We start from the raw sequence: 17,890 nt of genomic DNA on the forward strand, positions 1-17,890 counted from the left end.
ATGGTAAAGACGTTTGTTCACTTATCCAGCACCTAAAACGGCAGCGTTAAGTGCCACAAAAATATTTGTTGACTACATTTAATCAACTATTTCATTTACTCCTCAAAACTGTATGCAATAGATAGTATTGCTATTCTCAGTTTACAGGAAACTATGTGTACAACGGTTAAATAAGGACCGGGGAACAAAAGGGTTGGGGAAAAAAAACACGTCAGGACTTGATGACTGACGGATTCCTGATATGGGTGAATCAAAGCAAAGCTGTCTGGTTTTAATGGAATGAGGGAAACCCAAACCACACACCAACACCAATTAAAATGTTGGCCTCGCAGGAAGAAAGCAGATAGAATTGAGTATCCTCCCTAAGAACGTGACCTTATGTTGCCCTTACAACAACCCCACAGGGTTGCGCCGCAAGTAGTGTATTAGACAATCATTACCAGCAAGACTGACCGCCACACTTCGCAGCCAGGAGCGAGGGCGGGTCCGGCTCAGCACTCACCGGTTTGGACAGTTACATAATTAACACAGAGAATGTCCGGCTTCCTCCGCCCCGGGGCTGGGCTCACGTGCTGGGCCTCGCGACCGAGAGCAGCGCCCAAAAGAATCCCCGCGGTTGGCAAATCCCGGGAAGAGTTCCAGCGCGGGAGGTGGGGTGAACCGTCACCGTGAGTCTTACGTAAAGCGTCGGAGCGGGCGGTGAGAACAAGAGGCCGGCCGGGGAGGGGGTGTGTCCAAGAGGCCTGGCGCTCCCTCTGATTGGCGGGCAGAATGACCCGCGCGTTTACACTCGGCCGTACGGCGGTGGGAGCGTGCGTCAGCTTTGCGCAATCGGGGTGGGAGGAGGAGCGTGTCTGGTGGCTCATGGGGCTTGCGGATTGGCTGCAAGGCGCCGGAGCCGGGCGACCTGGCCCAGCCGGAGATGGGCGGTGCTGTGGGCTTGGTCTTGGAGTTGGTGACTGGCTTCAGTGAGACGATCATGGCAGCTCGGACTGGTCAGAGGGCCCTGAGAAAGGTGATCTCGGTCTCGGGTTGTCGTCCAAAGTCGACGACAGCAGCTGGACCCCCCAATCCGGCGCAGGGGCCTGCGCGGAACGTCAGGTAATAATCAACTCGGGCGCCGAGACGTGGGTAGTTTTCCACCAGGCCTGCTGAGTGGGAGTACGAGGGGGGATTGTATATCAGATGAGGCGGAGCCAGATCCGGAGCGTTTCCGCGTCTCTGGAGGGAAAGGGTCTCCTGAGTTCCGCATTTAAGGGACTCAGGCGCCGCGCTCATCACCCCGGGCCGGACGCTCGCCGGCCTATCCCGGCCGCCCCGTCTGTGTTTGTGGCTCACTGCCCTCGCGAGAGACGGTGAATCATCGGCGCAGAGACATTGAAACAGCTAATAAAGCAGTTCGCCGACCTGTGCCTTGGGCTCTTCCGGTCCCTTCCCCTACGGCCTGTTGCCGCCGCTGCTGCTGTTGTCGGAAAGTTTTATATTTGCCTGCGAGGGTTGCGAGCTGCTGGGCGTCTTGGAATTTGTAGCCTGGCGTGAACCCCCTTCTGTTCCTGCTGCGTGCCAGATGGCCAGACGAGCTTTCCCAGTTTCTGGTAGAGGTCTTTGCCCCTGCCCTTTGATTCTTGCAAAACTAAATGTAGCAGACGTGGGGGACTTGGAATTTTTTTCCACTCCACTGTAACTTACAGGTCCTGTAACCTTGAACCAGAGTCTGCCTCGATTTTTGTCGTTGTTGTTGTTGAGTGGGTGTGTAAATGGATGTGGAGAGGTGAAGAATTCTGTATTTCCACCACTTAGTTTCCTTTTAATAATAACATTGTAATAAGTTATGCTGAAAAATTAAAGTTAGTGTTTAAAATGAAATGAATTGTGAACAGTACGAGATGAAGGGAGAAAACACAAATCTGGTTGAGCTCCAGGACATTTAGATTCCATGAAGAATTTTAAAAATGCCTACAACCCAGCCAACTCATCATTTTAGACAAAGATTGGTTAAAACTGGAATAAAATCATTTCAGGTCGTTTACTCCTGTTTTACGACATAGCCTGAAAAAGTAGTTCCAAGCAGTGCAGAACAAACATTATTGTGCTTCAGATCTGCTTGTTTTTTGTTTCTCCCCTTCTTAGGCTTCCCCCACCCCTCCAGTTCAAGCCCCATTTCTCTGTCTAGTGTAGGACACAGCTCCCTAGCCCATGCTGGTATTATGAGCCTTGCGCTCAGTGGGTCACCAGTTGGCTGCTCACAGCAACTTGTGGCAGCTCTCACTGGCTGCCGTCTGCTCACGATGGCTGCCGGCCACTCATGATGGCCACCGGCCGCTCCTGGCAGCACATGCTGCTCATGGCCTCCCAAAGCCAGGGAGAGCGGTTGTTCACAATCTTAGCTGTAGAGGGTGCAGCTCACTGGTCCCTGTGGGAATCAAGCCAGCAACCTCAGGTTGGGAGCACAGCGCTCCAACCACCTGAGCCACCAGGCCCGACCCTAGCTTAACCATTTTCATTGATCTCTATTTCATTGCCTCTGGAATAAGCCCATCCAGTTTTTATAAACAGCTTTAATTGTTTAAAAGTTCTTTTGTGTTATGGACCCCAAACTTGTCTCCCTCTACTTGGCTTTTGTTTTACATTTTGCAGCCTTATTTTCAGGTATCAACCCTTACTTTCCAGCTGAATATTTCCAGTTTCTTCGACCATTCTTTGTTTAACTTGATTTTCTCTTCTTCCCCACTCAACTTCAGGGTGTCTATGTCCTTAAAGAAATTTTATTTATATGTAAATCATACTTTATATGGGTAAAATTTTATATTTGATAACAAGGAGATTTCACCAGGCCACCCCATTTCCCTTTAAAAAATAACTTGAAGATTTAATTTAATGAAATCTAACTCTCTTACTTGAAACTCTTCAACAGCTGAGAATAAATTCCAAATTGCTTTATCCTGAGCAGTAATCCCCAGCATGATCCAGCTCCAACCTGTCTAACATTGTTTCAGACACTCTCCCCCTGCTATACTGCTGATACACTGTTAGTCTTTTGTAGTCTGGACTCCCTGCTGCCTGGAATGACCCCTATCTCCCTCTCCTGCATATATAACTATATATATACACGTGTATGTGTTTACATATAGGCACACACATTTATTATATACATATATACCTATTTCTCTCTTTGCGTGGCTATCTCCTTACCATTATGTGTCAGCTGAAATACAACCTCAGAGCTGACTTCCTAGACCCCGATCTAAAGAAGTCCTAATCGCATGTTCCCGCCTTTCTCTTTTAAGCACCTTTTTTTTGGAATCTTCAACTAGAATGTAATCTTCATAAGACTCATGTTTGTTTTATTCACCATTATATCTATATAGTCACCATTATATCCATTATATGTCTAGCACAGAATAGGAGCTCAATAAGTATGTGAACTAATGCATGAATAGTAGTGTAAAATAGTTATGCAAGAATCTCATTAGGGAAAGGCTACAAATATGTAGGTGAACAAGGGTATATCGGGGAATCTGGATTCAGAAGTACCTCAAACAATTAACATTCTAATTACCGTGGCATACGTTTTTGCATATATGCACGAAATGGAGATCAGAAAATAAAAGAACAGAGAGACAGTTCTGACAGGGTCATCAGATCTCCAATCTGAGAATGAGACCTAATTTCAAATCTAATAGAGTAAATCAAGAATTAAGGAACCCCTGTGGATCCAGTTGGGGAAAAAACCTTGGTAGATGAGTTGAAAAATATATAATGAATATTATAGCAAGTGTATGGAAGAATACGCTGTGACACATGACTGTAGACCAAAAGCCAACTTTTTGGGATAGATCCCTTTTGTGCCAGAAGCTTCTAACCCTAGCTATAAGCTGTTATTTTTAGTTTTCTTTACAGTGTTTAAAGAAGCTTGCTTTTTTTTTGTATGTGCGTGAGTGTGTGTGTGTGTTTCAGGAATATTGTAAAGTTGCCAAACCTTCTGAAGTGTAATAGGTATTTTACAATCTCTAATAATTTGTGTTTACAATTTCTGTAATTTGTTTTCCTCTTAATTTTTGATGTCTCTCTAAATCAAGTAATTTTTGTCTTTTTAGATATTTAGCTTCCTGTGGTATACTGATGAGCAGAACTCTTCCACCAAATACTTCAGTGTTGCCTAAGGAGATATATGCAAGAACTTTCTTCAAAGTAGCTGCACCATTAATAAACAAAAGAAAAGAATATTCAGAGAGGAGAATTATAGGGTTTGTATATATTAGTTCTACTAAAAGGGCATGTTCACAATTTTCTATAGAGTATCATAACTTTTCTTTTTCTGGATTCTCTTCTTATAGACTAAGCTGTGTTTCTAGGTTGGCCTTTCCATAGCCCTTGCTGTTTTATAAAGATTTGTTGAATGAATATAATTATATGGTAACTTTATAGGATAGATTTAAACCTTGACATGTAAAGAATGGAACTGTTTATGACCTGCATTGTTGTACACTGTTCTTTTCTATAGTGGCAACATTACTGATACATTGGCCCAGATATATTTATATATCTCCCTCACATATGCATATACATAGATGTACATACAGGCATACTAAGAGGCTCCTACCATCTAGAACGAAGGTTGGCAAACTTTTTCTGTAAAGGGTCAGATAGGAAATCTGTTAGGTTTTGTGGACCATACTATCTCTGTTGCAACTACTCAACTTTGTCATTGTAGTCCAAAAGTAGCATAAATAATATGTAGTAAATAAGAGCATGGCTGTGTTTTTTTGTTATTTACAAAAACAGACATTGGAGCATGTTTGGTACCTGATCTAGTGGTATGTGTAGCAGAGGCTAGAGACTGTGGTTGCTAAACCAGCATCCTTTCATATGGGAATTCCTACAAGGGCGTCTTAATTCCCAACAGGCCATTAAATATTACATGAATTCTTGTAAAAGTACATATGATTCATTTTATTCAGTTGTTTTTTCCTTTCTGGTTTTCTGTAGTAAAGGACTTTCATAACTTTTGTCATTAAATTTACCTTTATTTTTGGGTAGTCACTATATTAGTTAAGGTAATGGTAGCAACTATACAGGTAAAACCCAAAAGTTTATTTCTTTCTCATGTAAAGTTCACGTGGGTGTTCCTGATCCCTGGGCAGCAATCCTCCAAGTAGTAATTCAGGAACCCAGTCTCCATTCAACTGGTGACTTTTGCAATTCCTTAGTGGTCAGTTTCTTAAAAAGGTACGCCTGCTTCTTAACCACATTGGTCTAGAAGTACCCGGTGCTCCCTCCTAGATATTATTGGCAAGAACTCATCACGTGACCCTCTCTAAATGCAAGGAGGGGAGGACCGGGAATTTGTAGCCCCTGATGGGTAGCTACTTACCAGCAATAACGCCACATAAAAGGAGCTCAAATCTTTGGATGGGTGGACATCTTTGCCACAGCTGGTATCTGTTTAAAAGAGAAATGACAACTAACATAATAAATCAAATAATGAATTAGTTTGTTTTACTCTTGAATCACTAATAATATCTTCCTTTTACTGCGTACTACCATTTGACAGGCACTATGAGTGCTTTATATTTCTTGTTTCATTTAATTTTCACAATAGACATGTGACCTAGGTATCGTTATTTCCATTTTAGAGGTGAAGAAACTGAAGGTCAGAGAGATAATGTACATTAAGTGTCATGGCTCCAGAGATTATTTTTCCCACTATATTTTACTTATTTTTAATTCCTTATTTCTCATGCTAAAATTCTTTTTATTGCAAATTGGTCTTATCCAATGATTATCTTTTTCCCTTGTATTTGACATAAACACGTAATAATAGCTACATTTATTAAACATTTGTACACTGCCAAAATTGTTTCATTTAACCCTGAAAAGAATGCTTAGGGGTATTTTTCAATGATAAATGAAGAGAGTGAAGTAGAGAAGTTAAGCAACCTACCTAGGGTCACATGGCTTACTATGTTTTAGAGGAGATATTTGAACACAGTCTTTTCTGACTACAAAGTCCATCCCCTTGACGTCTATGTTGTACTACTTTCTTAATCTTTGTAGACTACAAAGGTTAAGAAATTAGCTTTCAGGATACAAGGTTTCAAACTTTTTCATGGGACTTATTTCAGTATTTATTTCAAAGTGTCTGAAAACCTGGGGAGGGTAGGTTTTTCTCCCACTCCCTCTGTTGTGGGCCTCATTTCATGATCATAAAGATTAATTTAAATTAATATGTAAAGACTTATTCTGGCATATTCAAGAAATACCCTTTTGTAATTTTGGTTGTTATTATTTAAATTACTTTATAATTTTGAGATGAATTATGTTTTAATTATGTTGAGTCTTTATAACCAAGAATAATATATATCTAGCTCTGATTTTTTCAGGTTGTTTTTTACATGATGTGTTTTTTCCATGCAGTGTTATTGTTTGTTTGTTTATGATTTAAGCCCTAAAGGTTTTTTTTGTTGAATTTATTTCTAGATATTTTGCATTTCTATGGTACTGTTGTTTTCTGTTTCTTGTTAGTATAGGAAAAGTATTAATTTTTACATATTTCATAACAGACTACCTTCCTGAAATCTGAATTGATTCTCTCCTGAACTGATAGTCATATCACCTCCCAAATGATAAGTTTACCTAATTATTTTCCATTCAGATGCCTCATATTTCATGCTCTGATTTAATTATTTTGACTAAAACTTTCAGAACAATGTTACATAACAATGGTTATAGACAGTATCTTTGTCATATTTCTATCTCTAATGGGAATGCTTCAGGTATTTTACCATCTGTGGAGAGAATCATGTAGTTATTCTTCTTTGGGCTAATTAATACGGTTATAATAATATAATGCTTAGTATGAAACCCACCCATGCATCTTTAAATGAGTTGCAGTTAGTTGTAGCTTTTTAATATACTAGATTATATTTGCTGATACTTTACGTAGAATTTTTGCCTCATTATGACCTCTGCTTTATATGTATATCTAGCTCCATTTTATTTTCTACGTTGCTTTCAAGCTACTCATTCTAGAGTGTGGTTCAACATGTGTGCCAAATGAATTATTGCCTCATACACAGTAAGTTGTATTTATGTTCAATTTTAAGTATACGTATAACATCACTAAATACAGTTAACACCGCTCCTTTTTCTTTAAAAAAAAAAAATAGATACTCTATGCAGGAAATGTATGATGTCGTATCAGGAATGGAGGATTACAAGCATTTTGTTCCGTGGTGCAAAAAATCAGATATAATATCAAAGAGATCTGGATACTGCAAAACACGATTAGAAATTGGGTTTCCACCCGTGTTGGAGCGCTATACATCAGTAGTAACCTTGGTGAAACCACACTTGGTAAAGGTAACAGTTCTGTTTTTTTGTTGTTTTTAAATATTCCCCAAATGTTGATTCTAGCAAATGGATTAAAGTATGATAGCTTAAAAAGATTTCCCTAAATTAGTAGAAGAGAAAGGATAAAAACAAACCATGTATTACATTTCCTAAGTGTTTTATTTTATACAATATTAGCATTATTCTTTCCAAGTAGAAATTTGACTATAATATGGAAATGAGAAACTTTCTCTTTTCCTTCTGTTGAGGACTGACCCGCTGCCTCACTTAATGTGCTAATTCATTGTTTAAAGATACATTTGAGAATAACACAACTCTATATGTTCAGTTTTCAGTTGTCCCTGGGTTCAGGTTCTGGATTTTAACACCTAGTATTAAAAGTATTTAATATGTAACATATAATAAAAGTCATTATAACCAAGGGAAAAGCAGAAGCCATGTGACATTTTCTGTGAATTATTAGCTGCCCCAAATGTGCCTGTGACTTAATGTGTCAGTTATTTCTAGCCTACATGAATCTGTAATGAATGGCCAGAAGTCCTTGAAAGTTTTCAGCACATTTAATAGGAGCAACAGTTCAGTGAATCTTACAGCCTAGTTCACAACATAAACATTTTATATGGCGTAGTTAGAATGGTCAGGGTCAGTTCAGTCATAGCACCTCTACTGTGTTCAGTATCTCTGCTGTTACCGTGTTTCCCCGAAAATAAGACCCAGTCTTATCTTAAGTTTTGCTCCAAAAGACGCATTAGGGCTTATATTCAGAGATGTCATCCTGAAAAATCATGCTAGGGCTTATTTTCCAGTTAGGTCTTATTTTCGGGGAAACACGGTAGGAATGATGTTTTTGACCGTATTGTTCGTACTGAAGCATAGTAGTAAAAATCTGTGGGTCCTTGGGCTAGATTATTAGTACAACCCTGCCACATTTTATGAAAAAGTAGTCAGAGGAAGGTGCCATATTGAGTATTCCCAGCAGCTGTTTCTCTCCTTCATTGTTAAATTTCCTATAAGCTTCTTATGTGATTGTAAAGAAGGGCAGAATGTATTATCTTAAAGTTGGATAACTAAAATAGTAAGATTTTATTATAGATTTTTGATGCTCTTAAAAATTAAATGGCGAATATTGAACTATATATAAAGCTGAACCCTTTGAAGAAAATTTTTACTTCTCCCCACTGACTTAGCATAATGTGACTAAATTCAGCTATTAGTATTTTAATACTATTATTTTACCATGTCTAAATAAATTTTAAGACATTTGCTGGTTTCCATTTTAAAAATTAATATATTTTCTTTTTATAAACATGTAAATAGAGCATTTCTTTATAAGTGATTATTAGTATGGATGCAGTTGATATTCTTTGTAATGATTCTAGCATATTACCCTGATAATTGATTCAAAAAAATTTAGATGAAGAGGAATGAAGAATAAACTGCAAATAGATTATTTTAACTCTTTGCTCTCAGTTTGAACTATCTGTGGAGAGATCCAGATATAATTAGAGAAATTCTGTGTTTAGGGAAGCTGTAGCTAAGGAAGAAAAGTGACTTACATTGGGGAAAATGAGTTTACCTATGCAAGTCTTTATTTTGCTAATCTATAGTGTATAGCCTCGGGGGAGGGACCGTGTAAACTGCAGGGAATAAGTTATCAAAAAGAAAAAGGGTAAAGGGTCTTGATCTTTTATTAGCTGCAATGTATGCCAAAAGAGCTGAAAATTTAAAGCTTAATTGAGGAAGGGGGTGTAGACTTTGAAACAGGAATTTTAAAAATCATCTGCTGCTGAGGTAAAGTGATATGCATTCTTGAGGTCAGTTGTCTACTAGTATAATAAGGCCCAAATAGCATTTTAGGATAATAAATAAAGCTGCTGAACTTCATTAAAAGTCATAACCCATCCCAGCAATGGACTAATGACTGTGGTTCTGGCCACCATTTTCCATACTGCAGAAGGCAACTGTTCAGTGGGTCTCAATCAGCATTTGTTTAATGATATAGAATGGGAAATACCAGGGTGCCCTGCACATAGTATCACTATGTCTTGTATTTCAGTGTGTACACAAACATAAAGTAAACATGAGCACTGAAGAGATTAGAGGTCAGAAAGCATCAGGTTAGGCACGGGAGTCAGGGCCAGAGTTTCACGATAACTGGAACCATGGAGGCCTCTAGAAATAAAGAATAAGTGAAGGAAATGTGATTGCTAAAAATCTTTGGGAGGGAAAGAAAAATTACAGAATTGTGGTAGGGATCTCTGCCAGATACCTTATAAGTCTTTTAGCCATCTCATAGTGATGGTATTATACTCATTTTACACATTAAGGAAATATGGTAGAAGGAATTAACTTATAAGTGGCAGAGCTGGAAATAAACTTGCACAAAAGTCACTCCCTGCTTTGCTGCTGGAGAAGAGAACTCAATAGCACAGTGGATGATAGCAGTGGAAGAGAGAACAACTGGCAATCTTGAGGATCCCAGGAGAAAAGAAAATGGCTTATATTGGCAAGAGGTCACTTCCTAATACCAAGCTAAAAATAAGATGTTCTCATCACCTGTGGTCTGACCTATAAAAATATTAATATTTAGAGAAGTCACCCTCGGTCATAGATTCTGGACAACCCAAATGGTGTTTTACTGTGGCTTTAGTTTTCCATTTTGTTCTAGGCATCCTGTACCGATGGGAAGCTTTTCAATCATTTGGAGACTGTTTGGCGTTTTAGCCCAGGTCTTCCTGGCTACCCGAGAACTTGTACCTTGGATTTTGCAGTAAGTCTCTCATAAAGCCCTTGATTTGTTCCAAATATCACGTGAAGTTGGTAAAGAAGCAATAATCCATTTATTAGAACACAGATGCCATAATTAATAATCTTATGTGTATAGCGATTACTGAAAGACTTAAAAAAAAATGTCAAAGTTTTGAGTATTGAATACCTTTTTCTACACTGGTTTATAAGAAAGAATACTAATGAATCTTTCTCTTTTTTTTTCTATTTTTTGAAACCTTGAATACTGTCATTCCTTCTCTGTTTCCTAATTTTTGTAAGTCCATAGATTATAAGAGATATGCTATAACTTTACTACCAGTTTAAAAACAGTTTATTAACACCAAATGAAATCTACACATTGCTCAGCATCTTATAATGCAGAAATAAAGTGCGAAGGGGAAAAATATGTTTTTAGAATCTAGGGACTAGGGTATTTTGTTCACATCACCTTAGCTGTAGAAAACTTAAAGCCACTTGTGGCTTTTTCTCTGCCAACAGATAATATATGTGTTCTCTATATTTGCAACTAAGGCATTACCTTTTAAGAAGTGGTTATAATTTTGATTAAATTCCTGTATGCTGTCCTCAGCTCTTGAGTTGCTTTCATTAAAATAGTAGTGGGCATTAATGGGACAGTTGGGGAAATTTGAATAAGGCCTGTGTAGATTCGATGATAGCATTGTTATCTAGTGGTATTAACTCCCTCTGTTAATTTCTTGGTTTTAATAATTGCACGGTGGCTATAGAAAACATAAAAATAGGGGAATATGGGTGATGGGTAAATGAGAAATCTTTGTACTATTTTTGCAACATTTTTAAAAGTTTTAAAGCTTAGTGAATATTTGGTCCTTAAAACACTATTTCTCAAACCTTGTCTTGAATTCTATCTTGAGGGGATATAAAGTTCTAGATCATTGTCTCCTTTAAGATTGAATCACCTGTCCTGTCTGTTTTGTGGATCAGTCTCATCGTGCTGCTGCTTCTCATGGGAATACCCATCAAGAGAATCACTTTTCTTCCTTATTTCTTTTAGGGAGGTGGGATAGACCTAATAGGGGCTCATTAATAAGAAGCCAGAGTGATAAACGTGGTATTCAGCAAAGCCATTTTTCCAGTTGTTGTTTTTTTTTCAGTTAGTAAAAGTAGACTCTTTGCCTTGAAATGAGAGTCACTGGCCTTGTTTACTTAAGTTTATTGTGCCAGCAGTTGTGCTTATTGCAGTACATAAGACTCCCTCTTCTGAGAGGTGTTAAAAATCTCATCTAGATATTCCCGTACAGCTCCATATCAGCAAATGGTTCAAGCAGCCCATTTCACATTGTGAACATCACTACCCTAAGCAGAGATGCAGTAAAGGAAAGATCGTCCTAAATTAATTATTAATATGTTCCTACAGATTTCTTTTGAATTTCGCTCACTTCTACACTCTCAGCTTGCCACATTATTTTTCGATGAAGTTGTAAAGCAGATGGTAGCTGCCTTTGAAAGAAGAGCATGTAAGCTGTATGGTCCAGAAACAAATATACCTCGGGAATTAATGCTTCATGAAGTTCATCACACGTAAAGAGAAAAAAGAACTGGAACTAGTCACCTACTTGTAATTTTAGTTTATTCACTTTTAGAACATGCTTTTATCATTTGTTTTCAGAAGTCAGAAAGCACTTGTTCAACCCAGCTTTGATGATAAACCTACACCATTGAAAATTTGCACTTGGAATATGGAACCACATGTACATAGAATTCAATCAAGTATAATTCAAACTAATGTGTACAGTAGCATATTTACAATAATGGGACGTCATCGCTATTGCTAGAATACCGACATCACTCTTCTGAGCAGAAACTGAAACTGTAAATTTAAACCTTTTAATTCCATTACCTGAAAGAGGTTAGTTGAGATACTCACCCAGTATATATTATAGTAACCATATCACATTTAAGTTATTAAATTCAGACTATTTATAACTTATTGTCATAGGCCAGCCTCATGGGTTAGGATATTTGAGTAATCATCAGATACTTACAGTAAAAGCTTTGACTTAAAAATACCATTAATGAAGGGTCCCTGGCACTTTTCTAATTTTCAAATTGTTCTTATGGGAAGTGGTAGGTAATTCAATGCTATAGTGAGGTTAGCTCCCTGATAAACACGGAATACGTGTTCTTTTTTTTTTTTTTGGTGAGTGGTCCAGAGCTTTAAGCTACTGTTCTCATAGTTTGCAACCTTCTCCCAGGTACTTTGTTCTTTCAATAATGCTGATTGTGTGTCAAATTGTGTCTACAACAATGGGCAACAGATGAAGTTTGGTTGGTTAATATGCCTCCAGCACCACACATCCCTATTTTCTATTTATTGTGTGTACTCACTTTCAATAATGTATTTCAAACTGATATTTTTGTAAACAACTCAATGTAAGGACGGAAGTGGTAACTTAATAAAGTTAATTTGTTTATTTTTTGCACAGTTATTTTGGTTATTGAAATCCTCAACAACCCTCTTGTATTGCCCTTCCAAGTTATTCACTATGTTTCCTCAGATTAATAAGGGGCCTCAGTAATTAGCCCTACATAAATGCATGTTTGCATCAATTTGTTCAGTAAATGTGTTTTGAGTACCTGCTCTCTGCCAGAGGCGGAGTATGCAATTGTGAAGGACTCACAGGCCACTCACATAGAGCTGGGTTGTGCCTTCACACAGTAAAGCAGTCTTTCCACTTACAGATGAGGTACCTCCCCAGAGCATAAGTAGTTTGTATATAATTATATACCTTTTAAAAACAAAGTTTTTTAAAAATGGCAAAGAAAAGACCCAGATACTTTATTTTTTCCCCCTGTATAATACTACTTCTCTTGATGGAAGCAAGATCCTGTACTTCACCACTACTCTTACAAATTCCATAGATAAATTCTTAGGTTCAGAATCTGACTTAGTGGTTGGGATATAACTGGGCTGGTATCATGATAGCATGTAGGTGGTATTTTGGTGAGAGAGCCCAGGAATACCCAAATATTACTTTGATCTTTTGACCCATGAGGTTCTCCAAGTATGGTCACAACCCAGGTCCTAATAAGTGGTAGAGACAGGATACAAACCCAAGCATTCTGGCTCCAATATCTATGGTCTTGGGTTTGCTTTATCTAGTTCATAGGCCATGCATATATGACCTATGGACTTAAAATTTGGCAGCTATGCTTCCCGTATCATAAGGGCAAAACAACAACACCTTTATAAAACTTGAAGGGGCATCTAATCAATGGAATCTGAGGGGAAGACTGATGAGATGGGACTGCTAGGTACGCTTTTTCTCTCTGTGTAAAGAAACTTGGGAGAGAAACTTCTCCTCCTTGGATTTTGCCTCACTGAGTGAGGACATGAAGTTTGCAGCTACATCTGCCATCTTTTCACAAAAAGCGAAGAGGCAGTTATTCCAGAGAATCCAATGCAGAACATCAAGAGTTGAATAAATCAACCTTGTAGTTCCCAACTTTGCACTTCTGGTTATGTAACAGACCTCTAGTGTTTAAGTCCCATAAAGTTACGTATTGGTATGTGCAGCCACTCCTTTATCCTACTCTAGTTGGACTGGTTGCTCTCTAGGCTGTTGTGTAATCCTAGGGCTCCCCTGCAATCACCCTAGGATTTCCCTTTTCTTTTGGAACTCCTTATTTCCTAAATTTCTTGGCTTCCTCATTTTTTTTTTTTTTTTTTACTTTACTCAAAATGCTGAGGAAATCCTCTAGTGGCTTCCTGAGAGGGGTGAGTTAGAGCTAAACTTTTAGCATCTCGAGTGTCAGAATATGTCATTGTTTTATACTCAACACTTGAGTATAGAACTGTAAGAATTTCTCCCCCAGAATTTTAAAGATCTGACTTCATTATATTCTGGTGTACATTGCTACTTTTCAGAAGTCTAACGCCATTCTTATTCCCAGTCCTTTGTGTAGCATCCATTTTTTACCTACTCTATCCTGGGTGGTCTGAAATTGCATGCTGACCTGCCCTGTTGCCCTGTCATGATGGGCACCTCGTGGGCCTTTTGGGTCACAGGCTCATTTCCTTGAGCCCTGTGGAATTTCCTGGAATTGTTTGATAATTTCCTCCTCTCCATATTTTCTGGTTCTCACTCAGGAATTCCTAAGTAATCAAACATTCTACCTCTTGTATTAAATCTACTTTTTTCCCCTTCTATTTTCCATCTGCCTTTTAGATTTCCTCAATTCTACCAGCCCTTAATTTTATATTTACCACAGTTTTAATTTCTAAGAATGTTTTCTAATTGTTCCTTTTTTATAGCTTTTTTGTTTTATGGAAACAAGGTTTCATCTTTCTTAACATGATTTTTTAAAAAAGTTTCCCTGAGATCCCTTCTGGTTTTTGCTATCTGTCACGTTGAAGGCGGTCCTCAACTGTCTAACAGTTCTTGTCTGTCCATTAATATTTGAAAGCAAAGTACTAAAAACTTCTTTGGAATTAAGGTGGTGCATATTGACGTGAGCTTCACTGTAAAGTGATCAGGTAAGCCAGCCTTTATATTGGGGGACTCCCACATGGTAAAATCTAGGGACTTTTTTTCTCACACTTTTTGTTCATAAGGATTCTTCTCTCTTGCCCTAGAGAAATATGGGGTGGGGATAGGGAGATGGAGTGGAAATAATGCCTGGCTGCTGGCATTCCCTAAGGTTAGTAAAGGTCTAAAGTTCCCAGTTTGGAATGTAGGTGGTCCCTTAATTTTTAGCTTCCTCTCAGTCTTGCTTTTGGGTTTTTTTCTATTGTTTTATTAACTGTCAGAGGAACTTTGCAGCAGGGAGTCAAATACTTTTATTTGTACTTTGTTTAGTGCCCAACTTATTAATCTATGAATTTATTAAATAATTACGTTTCTTTAAAACTTAAACAGCATTTATCTAAATACTCAGATACTACTTATATAACCAATCTAAGTGTATGGAATTAATAAATTTCCCTGAACATTTAAATATTGCAAATTTAATCAAGGACTTCTAAACATTTAATAAAAATTGCAAATCCAACATATCACATTCTCATGGAATTTTTAAACACCTGAAGAGACAACCTCACAATATTAGGATTACAATGTTACACATAAGTATGATATGAGTGTTACTATTTCAGTTTCTTACATTATTTCTATTCTGAGGTTGCCTGTTGGGTAGTTTCATGTCTTTCTGGACATTCTGTATATTTAGACTCAAGAAGAGACACTGTCCTAGTCTAGTTGAGTTGCAGGATCTTGATAACAGACTACATATTTTTTTATAGATATATAATTATTGGGGAATATTGGGGGACTGTGTTTCTCCAGGGCCCATCAGATCCAAGTCGTCCTTCAATCTAGTTGTGGAGGGTGCAGCTCAGCTCCAAGTCCAGTTGCCGTTTTCAATCTTAGTTACATGGGGCACAGCCCACCATCCCATGTGGGAATTGAACCAGCAACCTTATTGAGAGCTCGCACTCTTAACCAACTGAGCCATCCGGATGCCCCAGACTAAAAATTCTTGGTGGGGATGTGAAGGCGGTCCTCAACTGTCACACAGGCCAATGTGATTCTGAGCCTTTAAACTTACTTAGGGTGACTCCCTGTTTTGTTTTTATAACTTTACTCATTACCTCATGAGGTTTTTACATCCTTTGTTTTAGATTCTGTTTAGACACTTGATATCATTCCTGGAAATGACACTAAGTTTCGTGTGTGTGGTTGCCACTACCTAACTTTTGTTATTTATGGTATATTGACCTGATTTGTTGGTATACATAGAGTTCTTTGTTGTCTCATGAATATGAACCTCAATATTCATGAGGTTCATGAGTTCAGCTCAAATGTTTCATTCCTTTGGGAATTTAACTTCAAAATCTGGGTAACTTGAATAATATATCTTGAAGCCTATTATTGGACCTTCTTTAAGTTAATTATTTATGACCAATGCTAGTTGGTTGCTGGACTCCCCTTCTGGTTATTATGAGACAAGCAGTGCTGCTGATTCTTCACTCTTGGTTTAGTGCCTACTTTCTTCGTTTGGCTATCTCAGTATTTTATTTTACTCCTTCCTGTTTATACATATAGAAACAAGAATATAATCTATATTTTATCAACATACACATGCTTATATGTTAATACTCTGGCTTTTTAATATCAATAAGGCATTAAACATATAATAGTCACCCGTTTATATAGGAACTTTTTCTATTCTTTACATTCACTTTCATCATTATGAGCTCCTGGCTTTGTTCTAATTCACTATAATTATTCATTATTTTTGATACTCAAAATGTTCTCACTTGGCCAATGGGAACTGCTTGGGTTGGCTCCTTTAATAAGAATGCTGTGGATATTCTTGAAAGTATTCTTGTCAGGCAGCAAGGTGTTCCAGATCCATCCTGGTTTTTTCCTGTCCCAAGGTATGGATGCAACTGCAATCCAAGGAATCCTGTTCCCTTTTAGTGGAGACCAGTATTAAGAGATCAAAATCTGATGCTGGGGTTGCCCATGAGTACTGGTGATGGGTAAAAATTTTACTGCTTCTGCTGTTAGGTCATCGTTTGGTGACAGAGATCACTTAAGATTACTAAATTCACAATGATCATTTTCAATTTGAATTTCTACACTCCATTTTTCTTATATTTGATTTCATCAACCACTTATTCCAACAGACAATCCTTTATATTTAATCCAGCTTGAGAATCATTAGATTAGAGCTGCTGCTGCTCGTGAGGACCAGGTCGATACCCGGTCATGTGCCCCAGACCCTGCTTTTCAGGTTTGAGATTCTCCAAGACCTGAGGGAGCCTCTCTGGGGCTTCCTGAGTTGCAGTAAACACATTCCATTCTTTCCTGAAATAGCAACAGGTGACTTTACAGTGGCATTTCTTTTTCCTTAGTTATTTCCCTATCCATTTTTCAAGTAGATGGAGCTGCAGTTTTAAAAGTTCACCTCCATGGTTGGAGCTAACTATTGGAGCCGTGTCTCCGTCCCCTCCCTCACACCCATTTTTTTTTTCAGGCTCATGAATTTGTTCTTGTCACACACTCCTGCAAATGTTGACTTGGAAAGGCTCTCCACAGTTCTGCAGTGTTCAAATAAACCCTGGTTATTTTCAATGAGCAACTCCACCCTGCCAACATTTGTCCATTTTTCAGTCCACCTAATTGGAGCCTGGACATTGTACTTTGTGGTTTCCCAAGGGGTTTGCATGACATCCTGAGCATATTTCCCCAGAGATGTACCATTCCTACCTTCTCATCTAGTCACTGGTATCTTTAATCTTGACCAAATACTGTTTGAAGTCATCATCTTGATTCTTGATATTCCTGCTTCTCTCTGGAATCTTTCTAAAACTGCAATCACCTTCTGCAGTTGTACAGTTAAGAAAGGAAAAGGGAATTTCCCAATTTTCTCTGGCTGCAGTTTTCAGAGTTCCTTACAATTGTCTAGATCCTGGCTTAGGGACTCATTCCAGCTTGCTCATTCACTTCAACATCACTATTCCCAGCAACTTAAAGATAAAAAAAATGACGCTTAGTATGACTTCCTCAATTCAAGTTGTTGACTGCTAGTAGTCATTAGTACCTAGTTTCAATAAAGAAATTTTATGTAATTTATCTCCATAAGTTAATCAAACCCTGGATCAGACCTGGGGTCTACCACTTAATAGCTCTTGAGACTTTGTGTAGTTACTTCCACTTCCAGAGCTTGTTTAGTTATTATAGCATAAGTTCAGTAAGTAATCCCTAATTCAAGACTGTTTGGA

At 38.2% G+C, this 17,890-nt stretch overlaps 2 protein-coding genes across 6 annotated transcripts in view; one reads left to right on the forward strand and one right to left on the reverse strand.

The window, feature by feature from the left end:
* The window catches only part of SF3B1 (splicing factor 3b subunit 1), a 50,825-nt gene extending 50,139 nt beyond the window's left edge, over nucleotides 1–686 (reverse strand). For 4 of the 5 annotated variants that reach the window (XR_012498532.1, XR_012498533.1, XM_019741296.2 and 1 more), the window contains exon 1: nucleotides 503–686. The gene's annotated coding sequence lies outside the window, so the exon portion shown is untranslated. The remainder of the gene's footprint in view (nucleotides 1–502) is intronic. The other variant, XM_074339637.1, reaches the window with a different exon arrangement.
* Nucleotides 687–849: 163 nt separating this feature from the next.
* COQ10B (coenzyme Q10B) lies at nucleotides 850–12,575 on the forward strand. The gene is made up of 5 exons (XM_019741300.2): nucleotides 850–1,101; nucleotides 4,098–4,247; nucleotides 7,170–7,362; nucleotides 10,022–10,123; nucleotides 11,519–12,575. Exons 1-5 carry the CDS (start codon nucleotides 923–925, stop codon nucleotides 11,684–11,686), a joined length of 792 nt encoding a protein of 263 aa, XP_019596859.2. The 5' UTR covers nucleotides 850–922; the 3' UTR covers nucleotides 11,687–12,575.
* Nucleotides 12,576–17,890: the final 5,315 nt, after the last annotated feature.

The sequence above is a fragment of the Rhinolophus sinicus genome, linkage group LG01 (genome assembly GCF_036562045.2).
Source record: "Rhinolophus sinicus isolate RSC01 linkage group LG01, ASM3656204v1, whole genome shotgun sequence".
Classification (NCBI taxonomy): domain Eukaryota; kingdom Metazoa; phylum Chordata; class Mammalia; order Chiroptera; family Rhinolophidae; genus Rhinolophus; species Rhinolophus sinicus.